Genomic DNA, 23,355 nt, shown 5'->3' on the forward strand with positions numbered 1-23,355 from the left:
CCAAAACCCTTATCCACTCTCTCATCACCTCTTGCTTAGACTACTGCAACGTACTTCTCTCAGGTCTTCCATTCAAACATCTTTCTCCCCTTCAATCCATTCAAAATGCTGCTGTTGACGACTCATATTAAGCGAGAATCACCACGCTCACATTACCCCTCTCCTCAAGTCACTTCAATGGTTCCCCATCCATTTCCAAATACAGTTCAAACTTCTCTTACTGACTTATAAGTGCAGCCCCTCAGTATCTCTCCTCACTTATCTTCTCCTATGCTCCACCCCGTGAACTCAGTTCATCGGGTTAAGTCCCTCTTATCTGTACCCTTCTCCTCCACTGACAACTCCAGACTCCGTCCCCTCTTTCTTACCATGTTGTATGCCTGGAACAGGCTGCCAGAGTCAATATGTCATGTTCCGTCTCTAGTGGTATTCAAATCCAAGTTAAAAGCCTACTTTTTTGAAACTGGTTTCAACTTTTAACTGCTCACCATTACCTCTACCCACCATATCATTCCTTCTGCTAGAAACACCCCAACCCTGAGATGTCTTGTCTGTCCAAATTAGATTTTAAGCTCTTCAGATCAGGGACCATCTTTTGAATGTTAAATGTACAGCACTGCGTACACCTTTCAGTGTTATAGAAATGATAAATAGTATTATATAAAATTTGTATACTTATTCTGATATAAAAAGAGAAAAGTGGCAGGATGTTGGATAAAGGGAGTGCTTAACTGAAAGATCTGTTCTTGACAAAGCAGCAAAATGAGCAGTAACAGTTGATCTCACAAATTACTTATACCACCAGTCTGTACAGAAATATTCTAGGGCTTGAAAAAAGTTCAAGCAAAGTAGCAGATGACAAAGACTGTATAACCTATGTGCATTTTTATTCAAAAATATATTTGGAGAAGCAGCAACTTGATAGAAACATGTAGCAGATAAAGGTCAAATGGCCCATCCAGTCTGCCCATCTGCAGTAGCTATTATCTCTTCCTCGCTCTAAGAGATCCCACATGCCTATCCCATTATTTCTTGAATTCAGACACAGTCTGTCTCCACCAACTCTTCCGGGAGACTGTTACACACATCTACCATCCTTTCTGTAAAAAAGTATTTCCTTTGATTATTCCTGAGTCTATCACCTCTTAACTTCATCCTATGCCCTCTCATTCCAGAGCTTCCTTTCAAATGAGACTTGACTCATGCCATTTATGCCACATAGGTATTTAAACGTCTCTATCATATCTCCCCTTTCCTGCCTTTCCTCCAAAGTATACATATTGAGATCTTTTTTTTTTTTTAATTCTTTATTCATTTTTCATCTTACAAGTGCACAATATTACATCATATTAACTGTTACAAATCACTTGATATTCATACAATTCTGATTTTACATACATGAATTTATTCCCCCCCCAACCACCCTTCCCACAAGTAATTGAATTCAAAATATCATTTATATATTATATTTCAATCTATTAATCAAACCTTTAAAAGAACTATTTACCCTCCTCCCTCCCCCTACATGTAAATGTACTTTCATTAGGAAAATGATGTCTATTCATTGCAATAATATTGAGATCTTTAAGTCTGTCCCCATACGCCTTATGATGAAGACTATGCATCATTTTAGTAGCTTTCCTCTGGACAGACTCCATTCTTTTTATATCTTTTTGAAGGTGCGGTCTGCAGAATTGTACACTATTTTCTAAATGAGGTCTCACCAAAGTCTTATACAGGGGCATCAATACCTCCTTTTTCCTACTGACCATACTTCTTCCTATGCAACCTAGCATCCTTCTTGCTTTCGCCGTCACCTTTTCAACCTTTTGGCCACCTTTAGATCATCACATACAATCATACCTAAGTCATGTTCTTCTGTCATGCACATAAATTCTTCACCCCCTAAACTGTACCGTTCTTTTGGGTTTTTTCAGCCCAAATGCATGACCTTGCATTTCTTAGCATTAAATTTTAGCTGCCAACTTTCAGACCATTCTTCAAGCTTCACTAAGTCTTTCTTCATGTTATTCACACCATCAGGGATGTCTACTCTATTGTAAATTTTGGTATCACCCGCAGAGGCAAATCTTACCCGACAACCCTTCAGCAATATAGAAACATAGAAACATAGAAACATAGAAATTGACGGCAGAAAAGGGCTATAGCCCATCGAGTCTGCCCATACCAATGACCCACTCCCTGATTCTTACTCTCCTAGAGATCCCACATGAATATCCCATTTTCTCTTGAAATCTAACATGCTGCTGGCCTCAATTACCCTCTGAGGCAGCTCGTTCCAATGATCTACCACCCTTTCAGTGAAGAAGTACTTCCTCGCATCACCCTGAAATTTCCCTCCCCTGATTTTCAGCAAGTGTCCTCTGGTTACTGAGGGCCCTGTAAGACTGAAGATATCATCTTTCACCTCTATACGCCCAGTAATATACTTAAAGGTCTCAATCATGTCCCCTCTCTCTCTTCGCTCCTCCAGTGAGTACATCCTCAGTTTTTTTAACCTTTCTTCATACGTGAGTTCCCTGAGCCCCAAAACCATCCTGGTAGCCATTCGCTGAACCGACTCAATTCTCAACACATCTTTTCGGTAGTGTGGTCTCCAGTATTGAACACAATACTCGAGATGAGGTCTCACCATGGATCTGTACAGCGGCATTATGACTTCAGGTTTTCTGCTGACAAAACCCCTACGGATACAGCCCATCATTTGTCTTGCCTTGGACGATGCCTTCTCTACTTGATTGGCAGCCTTCATATCGTCGCTAACGATCACTCCCAAATCACATTCCACCGTGGTCCTGGACAAGGTTTCACCATTTAGTGTGTAAGTTCTGTGTGGATTTTTTTTGCCTAGGTGCATTACTTTACATTTTTTTGCATTGAAGCCCAGCTGCCAAGTTGATGACCACTGTTCAAGCTGTCTTAGGTCCTGCGTCATAAAGTCAGGCACGCTGCTTTTGCCAACATTTATAAAAATGTTAAAAATAATAGGTCCAAGAACAGAACCTTGAGGCACACCACTGGTAACATCCCTTTCCTCAGAGCGATGCAATGACTGCATATGCCTTTGTACAACTGCAGCAGAACACAGATTTTTCCCTTTTAATTACATAGAAACATAGAAGATGACGGCAGAAAAGGGCTACAGCCCATCAAGTCTGCCCACTCTGCTTACCCACCCCCTGTCTATGCCCTAATGACCCAATTTCCTTATCTTGACCCTCTTAGGGATCCCACATGGGTATCCCATTTATTCTTAAAGTCTGGCACGCTGTCTGCCTCGATCACCTGCACTGGAAGCTTGTTCCAATGATCAACCACTCTCTCTGTGAAGAAATACTTTCTGGTGTCGCCATGAAATTTTCCGCCCCTGAGTTTGAGCGAGTGCCCTCTTGTCACCGAGGGTCCCTTGAGAAAGAAAATATCATCTTCCACTACGACACGTCCCGTGAGGTACTTAAATGTTTCGATCATGTCTCCCCTCTCTCTACGTTCCTCGAGAGTGTAGAGCTGCAATTAGTGTGTTTCGTTGTTTCTGTATGTACAAAAAAAGAAAGATACTTACAAGTTTTGCTACAAGATCATTGAGGTTCAATCCATATTTTGCTACCACAGGTCGTAAAACTTCTGTTACAGGCTTGGTGGGCTTGGCCTTCAATCCAACTGATCTATTGATTGGAACAAGATCCAGCCTGAAAAATATGTCAAACAAGTTGAGAATATATATCCTTGTTCAAATAAAGTACGTATAAAAAACACAAATTCTAAAACACTATACCACTTTACATTATTTAATGGGGCTCTTTTACTAAGCTGCACTATTATTTGTGCAGGGTTTTCCTACAGGCTGAGCCCACTTTTAGCAAGACTGTAAAATGGTCGTATTTTATATTTTTCCTATAAACAGCCAAATGCTAAGTTCCCAATTTGCACATGGCCATTACTGCCACCTATTTTGTAGGCAATGAGGGCTCCTGCACTAACCACACAATAATCAGCATATGGCAAAGTAGCTGCATTAACCAATTAGTACAAGATACACCTACTTTCCACCTCCAAACATATCTGGGTTGCAGTGCTGATTCCAAAGCTAACATGGGATGCCTGAGCGTGTCCCACGGTAGTTCCTTTTTAACCTGCAGTAAGCATGCATTAGTGCTTACCTCAACTTAGTAAAAGGACCCCAATGTGTGTTAACAGCATTTACACCTCTTAATGCAGTAGTGCAGTTTAGTAACTAGCTACTTATTATCTAGGCGACACTCGATGAGGTTACAGGGAAATACTTTTAAAACCAATAGGAGGAAATTTTTTTCACTCAGAGAATAGTTAAGCTCTGGAACGCGTTGCCAGAGGACGTGGTAAGCGCGGATAGAATAGCTGGTTTTAAGAAAGTTTGGACAAGTTCCTGGAGGAAAAGTACATAGTCTGTTATTGAAAAAGACATGGGGGAAGCCACTGCTTGCCCTGGATCGGTAGCATGGAATATTGCTACTCCTTGGGTTTTGGCCAGGTACTAGTGACCTGGATTGGCCACCATGAGAATGGGATACTGGGCTTGATGGACCATTGGTCTGACCCAGTAAGGCTATTTTTATGTTCTTATGTTAATTAGCCATTTCTGTCACATTATGATGCTTGATTAATACTTTTCTTATTTTCTCCCATTCATCAGATTCTTCCTATTCATTTGGGATTCCAGTTCAGTTTTAATCTTCTCCATACTTGGTTGCAGCACCACAAACTTTCCTCTGCAAATTATTCTTTAGCTCATTCCACTATCCCAACCATAAGAGTGACATCCTGTGACCAGAACATAACTATCTTTTGAAAACGGTACATAAGCATCAGTAAGTGCTGTTATAATGCAATAAAGAGGCTCAAAATTTCCCAGGAGTTATGAATACTACTTCAGTAGCCAACCCAGCACCTGCTTCCTGAGAAACAAGAGCTGGGCTTGATTACTGATCTTGGGTGTCATGCATGGGAGTATTACTACCATTGAATCATAAAGCTCATACTTTAAGCAATCATCGCCTAGTTAACAGTTACACAATTATATAGCAGTTCTTTCTTTAGAGCAAGAACAGGCAATGCCAGGATCTCTATAATGAATATGGATGAGATGCATTTGTATACAATGAAATCAGTACATACAAATGCATCACATGCATATCGAGTGCAGATATTGTGAAAATTTGATTGGTTAGCAGCACTTGAGCATCAGTGCCTACCCCTGATTTAAATACTATATCAGGTCTTGTAATTTTTGATTCCTAATTCTGACTTAAAGCTATGGACAATAAAAATAAATTAATTGAGCTAGATTTTATCTCTTTAACCTTATTCGTCCTCTATTTTTAAACTCTTGCTCTCCTGACAGCATGCCTGGGCAGCTCTGAGGAACTCTATTTCCTGGATAGACTTCTCTTCCAAGGCACATACTTAGCATCCATTTTAGGTTACCATGGTCCAGGCAGCTATCCTCCTGCCCTCTTCAGGGATTAAGTAGACTGTCATTACTGTGATGTATCAATGTCCAAAGGGCTAGTGATCCAGTCTCTAATATTCTATGCAAGTCTGCTACAGCTGCCCACAGTCATTTTATAATTAAAGCTCTGTGTACAACAAAAGTCCAGTTCAGAATTTCTATTGAGCTGGCATTATGCACATACACTAAATTATTTATCCATGCAAAACATGCTAATAAAGCATAAGTACACAGCGCTGTACATTAAACATTCAAAGACAGTCCCTGCTCAGTAGAGTAAGCTGGTGCCCAATTTCTGCTTTAAGAAGAAGAAATCACCCCTTTTATCTCTTACTATATTATTAACTATTGGAGATATCAAGCTCTCAAACACAATGCTAGCCCCATTTGTTTTAACCTCTATTAGAGGCAAAAAAAATTACACTTGAGTATTTCTTATGTGTAAACAGTTTTTCATGTTGGGGCAACACGTGTTATCTCTGCTACCACTACCATCACCTTGGTAAAGGTGCGAGGTGCCATGGCCAGGCTGAAGTGGAGCATGGAGAGCTGGAAATGCTTCTCCAGCACATGAAATTGCAAGTATGTACCTCCTTTGGGCTGGGAAAATTGGAATATGAAGATAGGCCTCTGTCAGAATGAGGGAGGCAAGAAATCCCCTGGCACCACTTCTGCTATGACTGACCGAACAGTCTCCATGCGTAAATGCAGTATTTTCAGAGCCATATTGACCTACTTGAGGTCTAGAATCGGACTCTAGTCATCTGAGCCTTTCTTTGCTACGATGAAGTATATGCCCAAGCCCAAGTCTTACCAGCTCTATGGCCCGAAGAGCTAGCAGTCTTTTTACTGTAGCCCGACGTTGAAAGTTCTCTCCAGTCAGCTGGAGAAGTTATAAAGCTGTCTGGCAGGGGGGGCACAGAACTACCAGATTATGTACCCCTCCCAGATTATGTCTAGAACCCAGCAGTCTGTGTCATTCTGATACCAGACTGACCAAATGTGGGAGCTTGGCCCCTGGCCTGGCATCATTGTGCTTTCTTAGTGGCTGGTGAGGTGTGAGAGCCCAAGGCTTGCTGTTTCCTGCCCCCACTGAATCTCTGATGTGAATCCTGAAAGGGTCTGTGTGTTGTTAGGCCTCCTGAATATGTATGAAATCTTTGGGAGCCTCAAAAATTGCTATAACACAAACTCTGGGCCTTCCAAGGTCTGCTGTCCAGTAAGGACTTGGAGCAATGTTCTGTCACACTGGCCAACAGATCATCTAAGTCCTTAGCAAAGAGCAACTGCCCCTGAAAGGGAAGCCTGCTTAGCTTAGCATTAGAAGTAGTTATCGTCTGCCCACTGTCTGATCCAGTGCATCTGTCGGGCAGAGACATCATAGGACGAGACCTTGTTCATAACTCTGATAAGATCATATGGAGAATCCGCAATATAATTCACCCCAGAGAGGAGCATTTGGGGATCTTCCCCATCTGTCAGCCCCGAGACAAGCGAGTGTGACAAGCACATGCCACAAAGAGAGACGTTTGAGGAGCAAGTTCACTTTGTGGTCCTGAGGATCCTTTAATATCACCCCACTTTCACTAGGCAGGGAAGTTCATTTAGTGACTTGCACCACCAGTGAATCCACTTTTGGCAGAAAAAAAAAACAGCTGCTGGAAATATGACACAATTAGATACATCTTGGCCATAGTTAGCCACTTGAAGGGGTCCCTTTAACGACTCCCAGTGGTCAGTGACCAGCTTAGTGATGTCCGGATGCGAAGGAAAAAATGCAGTCAGAGCCACAGAACTGCTCATAACTGAGCATTAAGAAGAGGAAGTTGGTGGTACTTTCAACTTTAACTTTTGCAGTGAGGTGGAAATAACAATCAACAGTGCAGAGGCCCTGAACTGTGATGTACTATGGGGTCTTCCCCCTGATTCAGGGTCGCCACTGTCTCCTAACCACTGTCCTCCAGCACTAAAGTAGGTTCTACCAAGGAGACTTCATTCTAGGATAAAAGTGGCATGGAATTGTACTTGTCATCCTCCCAGTCCATGACAGACTGAACCTCCTGGTCCAAGTCTGCATCCTCATCTGGTCAGGGCAACTGTTGAGGGGAGAACCCCTGTGCCACTGCCACTGGTGTGCTGCTAACAGAAACTGAGGACACTCAAAAGTTTGAAGAAACATTCCACATTAGGCTCACAAATCTAGAGTGAAGTCTTGTACTGGGGGTCTTGCCAACCCTGGCGGGGCCCCATGCCAGTCTTGGGTTCCGTGGCTTCCATGCAAATGCACTTGGCCAATACAGATTTGGAGGGTCCTGGGAAGGGTCTCATTCCCTGGGGACATGCCACCTGTGGATCCTTAGCCCTAGAGGTCACTGAGCCCAAGGCTCCTGCCCCTCCCCTGATCACTCCATCGCACGTGGTACACGGACACTCCTCGGCTGGCCATCCAGTGCAAACCTGGCATGACATAGGGGTAAAAAGGCCCGAGGCGTCCATCCCAGTTGATTTTGAGCAATATCAAGGAGTTTTGGGGCAGATGGAGGCAAAATAAAAAGAAGATCGTTTAAAATCCAAGATGGCCACTGCCAGAAAATCCATGCCAAAAATAGCCCATGGAGACCCTCCCTGAAGGAAAACAATTACAGGGAAAGGGATTTTAGAGGTGGGGGACCTGGGCTCTGGGGTCATGAAGTCTCAAATTCAACTTTTTCCCCATAAGCTTCAATAGCCACACTCACTGTGCCATGTTGGTGCCTGCCTTCTTCAACATAGTATTTCAGCTGGAATCCAGGGAGAATAAATCTGCCTCACAGATTCGCTGGACGAACCTAGTCTTCTGGTTGCCAGTCAGACCGAGGTCAGACTGAACCTCAACCCCTGGAAAATTGCACTGCGAAAGGGGTAGTACCATGCAGCAGGCCTAGATGTTAGTCCTAGATAAGCCAGGAAGGAGCCTACAGCCTATGCTTAAGCTCTAAGCAAACCATGAATAAACCTCCCATCTCAAACCAAGATTGAATAGTTTCAACAAAGCAAATCTACATTTAATGTATCAAAAGCCCCTGACATGTCCAGAGAAACAACACAATATGAATATTGAATTGAATATTGTATATGGGTATACCAACAACTGCTTCTATTATCTGAACAATGATGGTATTCAGCATTTGTAGCCAGATAATGAAGGACTGCTTAGACTATTCAGATAGCACCACTGTTTTAGGAGAGCAAGGCAAAAGATAAATCTGAAGATCAGGGCCACTTTAACTAACTGGGTTTTTATCTGAGTAAGAATTTAAAATTTGTACCCCAAAACAATCTATAAAACAAAAGCAGGAACTGGTAAGGAATAGAGTTGGAGGGAACTAAATGGCATATGGAGAGATGGAGAAAGAGATTTAGATCTATTTATACATTAGTAGTATATAAGACTGTAGTGTAGATTGTCATACTGCATAAGATATATATTTCTACTTACATAGCTTAACATTTGCTTTAATTCAAAGCTGACAATGGTTAAAACACATATTTTCTTACCGAAATAAAGTACGCCTTTCTAAACGTAGTTCCCGCATATTTAGGATGCTACTGTCTTGGTTCAGTACAAGTGGCTTTATCAACGACACAAAATTAGAATGTAGTTAATGTGGTATGCTATCAGACACAAAAACAGAAATTCAAAATATAATGAGTTTTAAATTCAAGCCAATTTGTTTGTTTTAACCTATATGTTGTTATCCAGATATGTTACAGCCCTTAATTGTTAGTTAGCAAAGACCTACATATTCAGGCAAGGAGTTAGTAATGCCATTTTGAATCCTTCACCAGCAGTGGCAGAACAACTAGAGATTGCTCCTGCCCCAGAAACACCAGGGATAGGGGGTAGGGAGGTACCGTGTTTCCCCGAAAATAAGCCCTAGCATGATTTTCAGTGTAGGTCTTAATATAAGCCCTACCCCCAAAAATAAGCCCTAATCGTAGGCAGCCGCACTTCTCCCTGACCCACCCCTGCCGTGCAGCGAATCCCCGCTGAACCTCCATCCTTCCCTCCCAACCGATCCCCACCGACCACGACCATAAATACCTTCTGGAAGAGGAGCATCGGGCCATAAAAACTCACAGGCTGCTTCGTGGCCTTCTCGCTGGTGGCCTTCTGTGTACTGAAGATATTATCAGTAACGCAGCACACAGAAGGCCCCAGCGAGGAGTGCTGCTGGCCTGACATTCCTCTGCCGGAGGTATTTATGGTCATGTTCCATGGGGATCAATTGGGAGGGAAGGATGGAGGGTCAGCGGGGGTTCGGCGGTGCGGCAGTGGTGGCGGCGGTTGCTCAAGGGTTCTGCTGCACAAGGGATGGGAAGGAAGGAAGGATGGAAGCTGGGCAAATGGTTCTGTGCACGAGGGATGGGAGGGAGGGAAGGAAGGATGGAAGCTGGGCAAAGGTTTCTGCTGCACGAGGGATGGGAGGGAGGGAAGGATGGAAGCTGGGCAAAGGGTTCTGCTGCACGAGGGATGGGAGGGAGGGAAGGATGGAAGCTGGGCAAAGAGTTCTGCTGCACAGGGGGATGGGAGGGATGGATGGATAGAAAGATGCTGCAGAGGGAAGACATAAGGGGATGGGTGAGAGGGGAGGAAAGATGTTGCACATGTGGGGGAAAGGAAAGAGGAAGAATTGGGGTGAAGGAGAAGGGAGAGATGATCATGTACATGAAAAAAAATAAGCCCTACCCAAAAATACAACCTAGTGACTTTTTGGGCCCCAAATGAATATAAGACACTGTCTTATTTTCAGGGAAACTTGGTACAACACATCAATTCTGGCTCCCTGGGAGCATCAGGCCATGGCTTAGCAGCCAGTGCTTTCCAGGGAGGACAAACAATGCTATTTTCAAGGTTCATTGTAAGTTGCATTATTCACGTACTGCAGGATCAACCAATAGTCTGAAAAATTTATGAATGATGTCTTCCTAAGGAGCCACCTCCACACCAGATTCCTAAATCTCTAATAAGCCATTTCAGTGTTACAAGAGAAACCACAAATAGCAACACGCATAGACAACTGGTATCAGTTAATAAGCTTCTTATTGTATGAGCTGAGGCTTAAAGGGTACAGTGCAAACTCACTATTCATGCATCCAATATTCATGATTTTGTATATCTGCAGGTGTGTGAATTGTGATCACTATTTGCTATTCATGCTGCAGTGTTCACCGACTCACGGACCTTTGCATCTAAAAATCATCCTTCTTTGCTTTCACTTTTGCTTCTGAATATGGCCACCAAGCATCCAGGTAATGAGTTACAAGCAATAACTCCAAAAAGAAATGTCATGTTTCTTAGTAACAAACTGTGTGTGTTAGACAGGCTTTGTACTGGCAAAGTCTGTTTCTGCTGTTAGTCACAAGTTTAATAACATAGTAAATGATGGCAGATAAAGACCTGAACGGTCCATCCAATCTGCCCATTAATCCGCCAATGTTAATGAATCAACTATCCAATCCATCCAGCAAAAAGAGGAAGATATTCGTTAGTCTTTTCGCGAAGCTGCAGCAGAAAGTTCCAAAACAACATCTATGGTTCTTGATGAATTAATGGAAAAGATGGAGAAGTGGCTAAATTTATAAACAATACAAATAGTTGATGAAAAAAAAAGCTCAGTGGACATCACTGTTGCGAGGATGAAAGCCAAAGAGATTTATAGATGCGTCATCCAAAGCCAGGAAAATATGAAACCCTTTTCTATGAATTGAGGTTGGCTAGCGCGTTTTTAAAAAACAATATGCATTAAAAATGTAGTAAAAATTATTTTACAAACAGACTGGGAAATGGGAACTCATATATAATGAAAATGGCAGCAAATGCCCCATGATTCAACACTTTTAAATATCATGCCACCCTGTTATTGTGTGCCAATGCCAAGGATGATTTCAAATCAAGCCTCTTATGGTCTACAGAGCCCAAAATCTTTGAGCGCTTAAAGGAAAAAACCTGAACTGTATGTCAGTCCATCGGAGATGGAACCACAAAGTTTGGATGATGTCCAAATTATTCTGGGATTGGTTCAACAACTGTTTCCTTCCAGAAGTTGAATATTATCTCCACTGTAAAAACTTTGCATTTCAGGTATTGCTGATTTTGGATAACACACCAGTACACTATTGCCAAGACCTTGAAAATGCACATCCTGATTTTGAAGTTCTCATCGTGCTTCCAAATGCAGCATCCATTGTCCAACCCCTTGATCAAGGGATAATAAAGGCTTTCAAGAGCCACTTCATGTGAGAGCTGTACAGTAGAGAATGACACGGAGACAATTTTTTCCCCATCCCCACGGAAGCTAATTTTCCCGTCCCAGTGAGTTCTTTTCCTGTCCCTGCCCCATTCCTGCAAACTCTGTCCTTATTTGCACAAGCCTCAAACAAATTAAAATCATAAGTGTTTGAAGCTTGTGCAGTTAAGGCAGAGTTTACAGGAATGGGGCAGGGACAGCAAGAAAACTTGTGGGGACGGGATGGAGAAATTGAGTTCCTGCGAGGACAAGGAGAAATTTGTCCCCGTGTCATTCTCTTCTGTACAGCAAGGCCCTTGAAGCTCAGGGGTGTCAATGTCGATCCTCGAGGGCAGCAATCCAGTCGGGTGTTCAGGATTTACCCAATAAATATGCATGAGATCTATTTGCATGCACTGCTTTCATTGTATGCTAATAGATCTCATGCATATTCATTGGGGAAATCCGGAAAATCTGGCTGGATTGCAGCCCTCGAGGACCAACTTTGACGCCTGTGTGATGCTGACAAGGTAACCATTATGCTTGATTACTGGAAGACAGTGACAATATGCAATGTAATAAACTATCAGACTTTTTTACAAGGCCGCGCTAACGGCTGCCGCACGGCAACAGCCCCAAAGCCCTTTAAATCTTTATGGACTTTGGGGCTGTTAGAGCAGCCGCTAGCGTGGCTTTGTAAAAGAGGCCGTATGTTATCATAGCCTCGGATGGCATTACATAGGCTACTTTGAACAATTGCTGGAAAAAAATGCAGCCAGACTGTGTAACAAACTTTAAGGGTTTTGACAGTGTAGCAGAAAATGAATAGAAATCTGAAATCCTTCATGCACTTTGCTCGAAAAATCAGCAGAGAAGGCTTCAAGGACATGACACAAAGATGTTGAAAAAGTTTTAGAAGAGAGTGCCATAGAGTCCAACAAGAAGACCTGGACAAGATGGTGTAACAAGGTATCAGGGACAGCGATAATGAAAAGACGTCAAACATTGCAAAAATCATGCTTCTCGCATCTGCAAAAATAACAGAATGGGCATCAACGTTGGGAAAAAATGTTCAGTCTAAAATTCAAGTGTCTGGCAAGCTCTGTGCTTGCCTGTTATGCTGAGACACTTAAGCAGGAAAGCCAAGCAGACAAGGATAAAGCACAGTTACTTACCATAATAGGTGTTATCCAGGGACAGCAGGCAGATATTCTCTACATGTGGGTGACGTCACCAACGGAGCCCCCTAGCGGATGTTTTTGCAAGCAAACTTGCTTGAAGACCTTCAAGCTTGCGATTGGCCTGCGCATGCGCGCGTGCCCCTCCCGAACGACCTAGGGCGTGCGTCTCCTTAGCATGGCCTCAGTTCAGATAGCAAGCAAAGAAGCCAACCACGGGGAGGTGGGTGGGTTGCGAGAATATCTGCCTGCTGTCCCTGGATAACACCTGTTACGGTAAGTAAACTGTTCTTTATCCCAGGACAAGCAGGCAGCATATTTTCTACATCTGGGAGACCTCCAAGCTAACCAGAATGGGATGGAGGGAGAGTTGGAAATTTAGGAGAACAGATTTTGCAAAATGGACTGGCCAAACCGGCCATCACGCCTGGAGAAAGCATCCAGACAGTAGTGCGAGGTAAAAGTATGAACCGAGGACCAAGTGGCAGCCTTACAGATTTACTCAATTGGAGTCGAGCGGAGGAAAGTAACAGACGCCGCCATCGCTCTGACCTTGTGGCCTGTGACTCGACCCAGCAGGGAGAGACCAGTCTGAGTGTAACAGAAAGAGATACAAGCGGCCAACCAGTTAGAAATGGTCTGCTTAGAAACAAAGCGACCCAAGCGATTAGGATCGAAGGAGAGGAACAGCTGGGGAGAAGAACGGTGAGGAGCGGTGCGCTTCAAGTAGAAGGCCAGCGCACACTTACAATCAAGAGAATGCAGAGCCGCTTCTCCAGGGTGAGAATGGGGCTTCAGGAAAAACACAGGAAGAACAATGGATTGGTTGATGTGAAACTCAGAAACAACCTTAGGCAAGAACTTAGGATGGGTACGGAGAACCACCTTATCATGATGGAAGACAGTGAAGGGTGGGTCCACCACCAAGGCTTGAAGCTCACTGACCCGACGGGCAGAAGTGAGAGCAATAAGAAACACAACCTTCCAAGTAAGATACTCCAAGTGAGCCCGCGCTAGCAGCTCGAACGGGGGTTTCATCAAACGAGCAAGGACCATGTTAAGATCCCAAACCACAGGAGGAGGTTTAAGGGGCGGTTGAACTTGGAAAAGGCCTTTCATGAAGCGGGAAACCTTCCTGTCAATCGGCGGATGAAAAGCAGCAATGGCACTAAGGTGGACTTGAACTGAAGAGGACTTGAGTCCAGTGCCAGACAAGTGTAACAGATAATCCAGGACAGCAGATAAGGAGGCATATTGAGGTTCCAGCTGCCGAGCAGCACACCAGGAAGAAAAGCGGGTCCACTTCTGATGGTAACATTGGTGAGTGGACTCCTTCCGAGATGCCACCAGGACGTCCAGCACAGGCTGTGAGAACTGGAATGAGGGCATTAAGTCTCAAGGAACCAAGCCGTCAAGTGCAGAGACTGTAGGTTGGGATGAAGAAGATAACATCGACTCTGCGTAAGCAGAGAAGGTAAAACAGGCAGAAGAGGCGGCTCCCTGGAATTGAGTTGCAAAAGAAGGGAGAACCACGGCTGCAGGGTGTGGTGACTAATGAAATTATACTAACCATAATAGTACTTGTTCTGTCCTTGTGGAATTGTTATCAACACGGCCCACGATGGTATCCTATGGCAGTATCACTCAATAAGGATTAATATTGAATGACACTGCCTTGGATCCGGGGCAGACGTTAAAAGAACAGGTACTATGAAAACAAGTCGTAATCACGAGGCAGGCTAGGAGTTTCTAACACATACTGATTGATAAACATCCCCCCCGGCATTCAGTTAGCTCAATCCACAAGCATTCAGTTAGCTCAATCCATAAGGAGGGGATGTGTAGTCAGATTGGTAAACATCCTCTACAAGAAGGGGATGGGTAGTCAGCTCACAAGGCAGGCTAGGAGTTTCTAACACATACTGATTGATAAACATCCCCCCCCCGGCATTCAGTTAGCTCAATCCACAAGCATTCAGTTAGCTCAATCCATAAGGAGGGGATGTGTAGTCAGATTGGTAAACATCCTCTACAAGAAGGGGATGGGTAGTCAGCTCACAAGGCAGGCAAGGAGTTTCTAACACATACTGATTGGTAAACATCCCCCCCGGCATTCAGTTAGCTCAATCCACAAGGAGAGGAGGATAAATAGTGCTTCCCCTAGAATAAGGCAGGGACTTTTCCACTGCTGACGAGCTGTGTGATGACATTTTTTGAGTAAGCCTCCTGATTGTGGTCCCCCGACGGAGTGATGATGCAATAACCGGTAACGTATTGATTCAAACTCTGTACTTAATTAATGATTATGGCTAGAAATATTGTATTTATGTAATAAAACTTAATTTGTATACTATTTTGATCTCCTGGTATTCTTCCCAGTGAGGACAGTGACCGAAGGCCTTTTATTGCCTTTTTAAATAGTAATACACAGGGCCACCGAGGAGCTATCAGAATCATGGTGGCATGTGAGGACTTGACTCTGATGAGAGTTTTCAGAATCAGAGGGAAAGGAGGGAACGCATACAGAAACAGGTTCGTCAAATCCAGCAGGAAAGCATCCACCTCGAGTCTGAGAGGGATATAAACCCTGGAGCAGAAGTGTGGCAACTTGTGATTGAGGGGGGACGCGAACAGATCAACGGCCAGAGTCCACCAATGAGCAAACACCTGACGCAGGGTCAAGGAATGGATGGACCACTCGTGAGGCTGCAGAAGGTGACTCAACTTGTCCACCAGACAATTGTGCTGGCCCTGAATGTAGACTGCTCGAAGGAATATGTTGCGGCGGATGGCCCAATCCCAGAGCCGCATCGCCACCTGGCACAGGGACTGGAACCCCATTCCCCCGTGTTTGTTGATATAATACATAGCGACTTGGTTGTCCGTGCGGACCAGCACCACACGGTCGTGAAGCAGGTGAGAAAAAGCCTTCAGGGCGAGAAAAATCGCTCGAAGCTCCAGCAGATTGATATGACAAAGGTGGTCGGCACTGGACCAAAGACCCTGAGTGTGAAGAGCGTCCAGATGAGCCCCCCAAGCATATGTTGACGAATCCGTCGTGAGGACCCTCTGCGGAGGGGGAGCATGAAACAGAAAACCTCTGGAAAGATTGGAAGAGAGCATCCACCAACGGAGAGACTGCTTCAACAAAGGAATCATGACAATGAGTCAAGAGACAGGATCCCGATCCTGGTTCCATTGGGACGCTAGAGTCCATTGAGGAATACGGAAGTGAAGTATGGCAAAAGGAGTCACGTGAGCCATGAAGGCCATGTGACCTAGGAGGACCATCATGAGCCAAGCCGGGGCCGAGGACAGATGGGCAACCCTCCGGCATAGGCGAACAAGGGCCTCCTGTCAAGACCAAGGCAAGAAGGAGAGGAGACGAGCCGTGTCCAGGATCGCTCCAATAAATTCCAGAGACTGGGACGGGCAAAGCTGAGATTTGGGGAAGTTCACCTTGAAGCCGAGGCTCTGAAGGAGCAAGATGGTTTGATTCGTCGCTCGCAGCACTTCGTGGCGAGGACGCCTTGATCAACCAGTCGTCGAGGTAGGGAAACACCTGCAGGTCGCAGAGACGCAGGGCTGCAGCACCCACCACTAGACATTTCGTGAAGATCCTTGGCAAGGCTGCTAGGCCAAAGGGAAGAACACGATACTGGAGATGGAGATCCCCCACCCGGAATCTCAGATACCGGCAAGAGGCCGGGTGTATCGGAATGTGTGTGTACGCCTCTTTGAGGTCCAGCGAGCACAGCCAGTCCCCCTCGTCCAAGAGGGGGGTACAACGTAGGAAGGGTGAGCATTCTGAACCATTCCCTGACCAGAAACTTGTTCAGAGCACGGAGGTCCAGGATCGGACGCAGATCCCCCCGTCTTCTTGGGTACCAGAAAGTATAAAATCCAGTGTTCCACTGGTCCGGCGGAACCTCCTCGACCGCCCGAAGGCGAAGAAGGGCCCGAGCTTCCTGCAGAAGGAGAGGCAGCTGAAGCCGAGCAGAAGGAAACTCTCTTGGAGGCAGGTCCGGGGGTACGTGAATGAAGTGAAGGGAGTACCCTTCCCAGATGATAGAAAGCACCCAACTGTCGGTGGTAAGACTTTCCCATTGGGCATAGAAATGATGGAGATGACCCCCGATGGGAAGGGGGGAAGGCTCCAGGAGCCCGAAGGCTCGGACCGGAATTGTCAAAAAGACGGCCCAGGCTTCGCCGGAGCCTGGGCCTTAGTTTGACACTGCTGCTGTTGCTGCGGCCGCTTCAAAGGAGGCCGAGAGAAGGCAGGAGTAGATTTCTGTGGGTACCTCCGGAGAGGAATTTTGGATTGCCGAGCCGGAGGGGCCTTCGGTTTAAGTTTCACCAGGGAGGCGAAGGACCGTTCATGGTCTGAGGCCTGTTCCACAGGATCCATGGGGCCAAAGAGTTGGAGGATCTTGGCCACCCTCCAACGAAGAGCCCGCAGTTGCAAAGTTGCACAACGGGGACACGACTCAGCGTGGTGCTCTGCACCCAGGCACACCAACGATAAAGGTCGGTGAAGGGGGTACCCCGGTTGCAGTTAGTACAGTTTTTAAATCCGGAACGAGGCCGGGACATAAGAAGAAAATACAGCCGCAGCCCTGCGAGGCCAGGCAGCCAGAGTAAGACCGGGAACCCGGTCAAAAATATACGAACTGAAAAAAACGAAAAAGAAAGGAAAACAAAGACGCGGGCACAGCGACTCAATGGAAACTAACCAAACAACCCACGGTGCAAGAGGGACAACAATATCACACGAAGCAAGGAAGCACTGAGGCCACGCTGAGGAGACGCATGCCCTAGGTTGGGCGGGAGGGGCTCACGCACATGCGCGGGCCAATCGCAAGCTTGAAGGTCTTCAAGCAAGTTTGCTTATGAAAACATCCACTAGGGGGCTCCGTCGGTGACGTCACCCACATGTAGAGAATATGCTGCCTGCTTGTCCTGGGATAACACAGTTTTTTCAGTCAACAAGTCATGAGATTCATGTACCAGAGGATGATCAGGCTAAATTGGCCTACCAACATCAACGCCTTCAACTTCCACAAGTACTGTCAATCTGGAGCTGCATACTTGTCCCTCCCTAGAGGTTGATGTATCAGAAGTTATCCTACCAGCCTTGACTCATGTGCCAAATGTTGATCAGGCTGAAGTTGACCTACCAATGTCGCTGTCTTCATCTTCTACTGTCATTTTGGAGCTGCAAGGCTGTCTCTCTCCAGTGGTTGATGTGACAGAAGCTGACATAGCGTGATATAGTACAGTAACTGTTGTGTAAAGCTGCTTTTTTTCAAGCAATGTTTTCATAATGCTACATTTCCCAGTCTGCACTGTAGCATTCTAGTTCTGCATCATTTTGCCATAATGGTGAGAAAACCATGGTACATTACATCGGTTGATGAGCATACTAATTGTTTACTGTGGTTGTACAATATAGTACTGTACAGTATTTATTTTCCAGCAGTGTTCTGTGCAATTTTTTCTTTATGAATGTTACTTCTATAAGCAGTACTGCAAATAAAAAAATATGTTTGCAAAATTCTAAATATATACTACTGATGCTGTTGCTGTTCTATGCATGAACCTAACCCTGTGTTTCGTATAGGATCATTCATTTTCCGCAGTTTTGAGGCTTGAATCTAACATCTATTTTCCCATAGATGCATTGTTTCATTATTGGCAAATTTGCAGTTCATGAAGATTTTCAGGCACCATACTGTCATGCATAGTGAGAAGGCACTGTATTCCAAACCTCATACTATTAAAAAAAAATAATCAAAATGAATTCAGTTGAATTCCTTCCTTATTTCCTGTATGCATTTAACAAAGTAGGACCCACCAAACATATAATCTGTCAAACAGCTGAAGAGTAAAATATGTATATTTCTAAAGAAGGTAAATAGCATGGGTATATTTGAAAACAAAATACGTGGAGGGGCATAATCGAAAGGGACGTCTAAGTCCATTTACGTTCATCTCACAAGTCTAAAACGCCTAGAACAAGCCCTGTTGGATGTGGAAGGGGTCTGCAAAGTGATGGACTGCACACCTAGACATGCCACCTAAATAGTGGGGTACCTTACAGGGCACTGCTGTGAACTTCACAAAAAGGGTGCCATGGCTTCTCCTCGCTACAGCTCCCTTATAGGTGATGGTGAGCCCCCCAAACCATCTCCAGAATCCCCTAGACCCACTTATCTACCACCCCAATAGCCCTTATGGCTGCAAGAGCCACTTATATGCAAGTCAAAAAGGGTTTTGGGGGTGTATAGGGCAGTGCACATGTTTAAGTATCAATGCAGTGATTACAGGGGCTTATGGGCATGGGTCCTCCTATCTATGGGTCCCTAACCCACCCCCAAGACGACTTAAACTGCCTCTGGGCTGGATGACTAGGTTTTCCTATGCCAGGCAGCCAGGTGATGATGGTCTGGAGGCTGAAATTTAAAGTTGTGAATAAAATTTTTATGGGGGTGAGGGGATTGGTGATCACTGGGGTAGTGTTTGGGGGTCTGTGTTATGTGTTTGCAGTGCTTATCTGGTGAGTTTAGTTGGCGTCCAAGTTCCGTCAATCCTGGGCTGTATAACTTTCGGTTATACATGCAGTACGACTAAGTCTAAGCCAGCCCACGTCCTGCCCAACTCCCGCCCTCGACATACCTCCAGAAACGCCCCGTTTAGTTTTGGACGTTGAGTGGCACTATGAAGGCCTAGGTCGTTTAGAAATACGTCCAAACCCCATTTTTATTTTTGGCACTTGGACGTTTTTGAGAAATGTTTGTCCAAATGCCGACTTAGGCCGGTTTTTGGACGTTTTTCTCTTTCGATTATGGGCCCCATAGTATTTATCTCCCCCTTCTAAATATACCGCTGGAAATGCCTGGCTTAAATTCCCCCTCCCCCCTTTATTATGCCCCTCTGCCAAGCAGTGTGAGCTAAATGCCGAGCTGTCCATGCTAATCTTATGGGTTTATCTTGGCATTTAGCTCGTGCTGCTTACAAGTGTGGCTTGATAAAAAGGGGATAGGGGGGTAGCCTTCTGTGTTGGCTCTAATGCACCATAAACCAATTACATTTACAGATAATTTTGAGAAAAAAAAAAAAGAATTTTCAGTACCTTGTCTCCTCCCACTAAAAATAGATCTACTGCAGCAATGTTAATGCTGTGTTTCTCACAGAGCCCAGACAATATCTCTTTGATTGAGAATCCTGATTTAACAACAACTGTGCACGATGACCCATCTGGAAGGTTAATATAGCAGTGATTTGAGGATTTTTCCTTTTCGGGCAATGGCATGGATATTCTAGAGATTTCAGCCTTTTAGAAACATACAGAAAATTAAAAATCAGTGCTATAGATCATCCAAACAAATCAATACATTAAAAAAATGCATATCTTGAATTATACTACAGTAGAATCTCAATGTCATAAATAGGACTAAAAAGTGGTTTGATAACTGAAAATATAAGATCATCTGGAAACTAGAGAATGACATGGGGATGGGACCGGGGAACACACAGGAATGGCCTGGGGAAGGCTTCAATGGCTGGGATGGTGTAGATCAGTGGTCTCAAACTTGCAGCCCGGGTGCCACATGCGGCCCGCCAGATACTATTTTGAGGCCCTCAGTATTATAAAGAATGACTCTTCATGGAAAACCTGTGCCTCAAGTGTCCGGCGGTCGTATCCTGGAACATTACCCGCCTCGCTGCTGTAACCTCACGCAAGCGCTTTCCTGCGTCTGTACGCGATTGTCCTCTCCACTCCACCTCACAATCGGGTGCAGACACAGGAAAGCGCTTGCGTGAGGTTACAGCAGTGAGGCGGGCAACGTTCCAGAACGTAAGGTAACCACTGAAGGCAATGCAGCTTGTGCATGTGTTCGGTGCTGGAGGACACTTAAGGCACAAGTTTTCCATAAAGAATCAATCATCCTTTATAATACCGAGGGCCTCAAAATAGTTGGTCCAAAATCTTGTCTCTTGCAGTTGATACTTTGATAGTTTTTCACTTTCTGCATGTTGCACTGCTTTCTGCTGTGTATAGCTGAAATTATCAGAAGCAATTAAGGAAAGATCTATAAACTAATTTCAGATAATCCACATTTTGGATCATGCAGAGTTGTCATTTCTTTAATAAGACATTAACTATTTTTTTCTGCGGCCCTCCAAGTACCTACAAATCCAAAATGTGGTCCTGCAAAGGGTTTGAGTTTGAGACCGCTGGTGTAGATGGGCTGGAGCGAGCTTTGATGGAGACTTCAGTAGTTGGAACCTAAGCACAGTACAGGGTAGAGCTTTGAATTCTTGCCCAGAAATAGCTAAGAAGCAGAAAAAAAATTTTTTTAATTGAATCAGGTTGGGCAGACTGGATGGAACATTCGGATCTTTATCTGCCGTCATCTACTACGTTACTATGATAATAATTTTAAACGGAATTGCAGGGACAGTGTGATGATGCTATCAAAGCTGGTGGGGATGGAGTTTGAGTTTGCAGAGATGGTGACAAACTTTGACCCTGTGTCAATCTGTACTGGAAACATCACATGAGGGACTTTGTACATTGGGGCACCACCGTCATATGCAGCGTATCCCCCTTCCCCAAAATAAAACTGTAGCAGCTCTAGCTCCTAGATTTCCCTTCTCCAAATGTCTGCCATTTTCAAAGTAAGCCTATATGGGCAGGAGCAACCTGGAATCGTTCCTGTCCTGTCTTCACCAATGGGCTACCAGGAACCATAAAGTAGGCCTGGAGTGGGCCTGTGGGTGTGTGGAGGAGGAAGTTGGGAGGGAGAAGTTTCTGGGAGGAGTATCTATTCCTGTTTGGGAAGAAAGGATGGTACAGAGCCCAGATTCGCACTGTCAGATAATCCAGATCAAATAATTTGGACTCTACTTGAAATCAAATTTGTTTCAAAGGATGCTGAAACTATAAACTATGATATCATTTCTAGACAATGCTAGTTTCCCCCAAAATACTTGAAATAAGTATTCTTCAAAGAGATTATTTATACATCATTTACCATATATTGGTGAAACTGTACACTTTACTTCCTAAGAAATTATATCAACAGGAGAAATTATATCAATGTAAGAAGTAAAAGTCTCTAGCAATGTCATTCAACATCAAGCAGTGCTGGGGATTCCCCTCTTGCCTGTGAATATCTTGGAACCCTCTAGAAGGGTGAGTACAGAGGCCAACAGAGGTATTGTGGGAATAAGGGACAGAATACATAGAGCAATAAGACTATAGGGGTATAGCTCCTGTAAGCCTAGGCAGGGGACATCTTTGGACTCAAGTTGGAGAAAGTTTCTGTAACATGGAACGAATGGATCTTTGAATAGTTACTTAAATTTGGTAGCGGAAGGCATCTTTGGGTTTGTGGAGGGGAGGGGCTTTTTCAACGTGATTCAAGGTTAGAGAGCATTTACCTTGTGGAGAGGAGGGAAGAAAAATGCCCTCATCATCACTTGTTCTTACCACAGGAGGGAAGGAGAGAAAGAGAGGGAAAAGAATGCCACAGCAGCTGGATGCTGTGGTGGGAGGAAGACACTACTAACCATTCTGTTCTATTAGGAGAGGTTAGCAGTGGGGATTTTCAAACTGTAGTAGAGCCCAAAATGGGCTTTTCTTTTCTTTTTTTTTTGTTTTGTTTCCATGCACACCATTGGTGTGGCCAAACTAAAGTGGTCATGGTTTACATACCAATTCAAAAAACCTTTCTATATCATATGAAGTATAGTTTTTGTGGACATGTTCACTATTTTTGCAAGCTCACATTAAAATCTTTTCATCATGAGTTATCACATAGGCTACTAAGTCTTATCTTATATGGCTTTGGTTGTGGAGACTACATTATTCTATTATCTCTCCCTGGATCCCCTCAACTATTTCTATATCTTTTCAGAATTACCTTCTGCACAACTACACACCATATTCTAGGTGAACTTTCACCAATGACCTATAGAGAGGAATTATATCACCACTCTTTTTGATTATGCCTTCCAATATCCTTTTGGTTCTAGCCATCATCTTATTACACTATCTTGCAACTTTTCAAATCATCAACCACTATTACTCAGAGGTCTTTCTCCTGGTTAATGCACATCAGTATCTCACTCCTAATCATGTTATGAATCCCTAAATTAAAAGCTTCTGTGATTTTTGCATTGAATTTTAACTAAAAACTCCTGGAACTTTCTAAGATCACTTCTTAATCTAAACTTTCTTCAGGGTATCCACTGTGTTGGAAATCTTGGTGTCATCTCTAAGATAACAATATTTACCTTTTAACTTCTCAGTATTGCTCGTCAATGTATTAGACAAAGACAACTTTTGGAGCAATTAACCTAGAATCATAGGTTGAGCAGACCATAAATGTTT

General features: G+C 44.3%; 1 protein-coding gene across 4 annotated transcripts in view; it reads right to left on the reverse strand.

Annotated features, from left to right (window-relative positions):
* The window catches only part of RGS12 (regulator of G protein signaling 12), a 240,664-nt gene that overhangs the window by 48,536 nt on the left and 168,773 nt on the right, over window positions 1-23,355 (reverse strand). For all 4 annotated transcript variants that reach the window (XM_033950323.1, XM_033950342.1, XM_033950313.1 and 1 more), the window contains 3 exons: window positions 20,089-20,289; window positions 9,047-9,120; window positions 3,584-3,710 (listed from right to left, as the gene is read on the reverse strand). In XM_033950323.1, coding sequence (XP_033806214.1) covers window positions 3,584-3,710; window positions 9,047-9,120; window positions 20,089-20,289 — 402 coding nt within the window. The remainder of the gene's footprint in view (window positions 1-3,583; window positions 3,711-9,046; window positions 9,121-20,088; window positions 20,290-23,355) is intronic.

This window comes from Geotrypetes seraphini, chromosome 1 (assembly GCF_902459505.1).
Source record: "Geotrypetes seraphini chromosome 1, aGeoSer1.1, whole genome shotgun sequence".
Taxonomy (NCBI): Eukaryota; Metazoa; Chordata; class Amphibia; order Gymnophiona; family Dermophiidae; genus Geotrypetes; species Geotrypetes seraphini.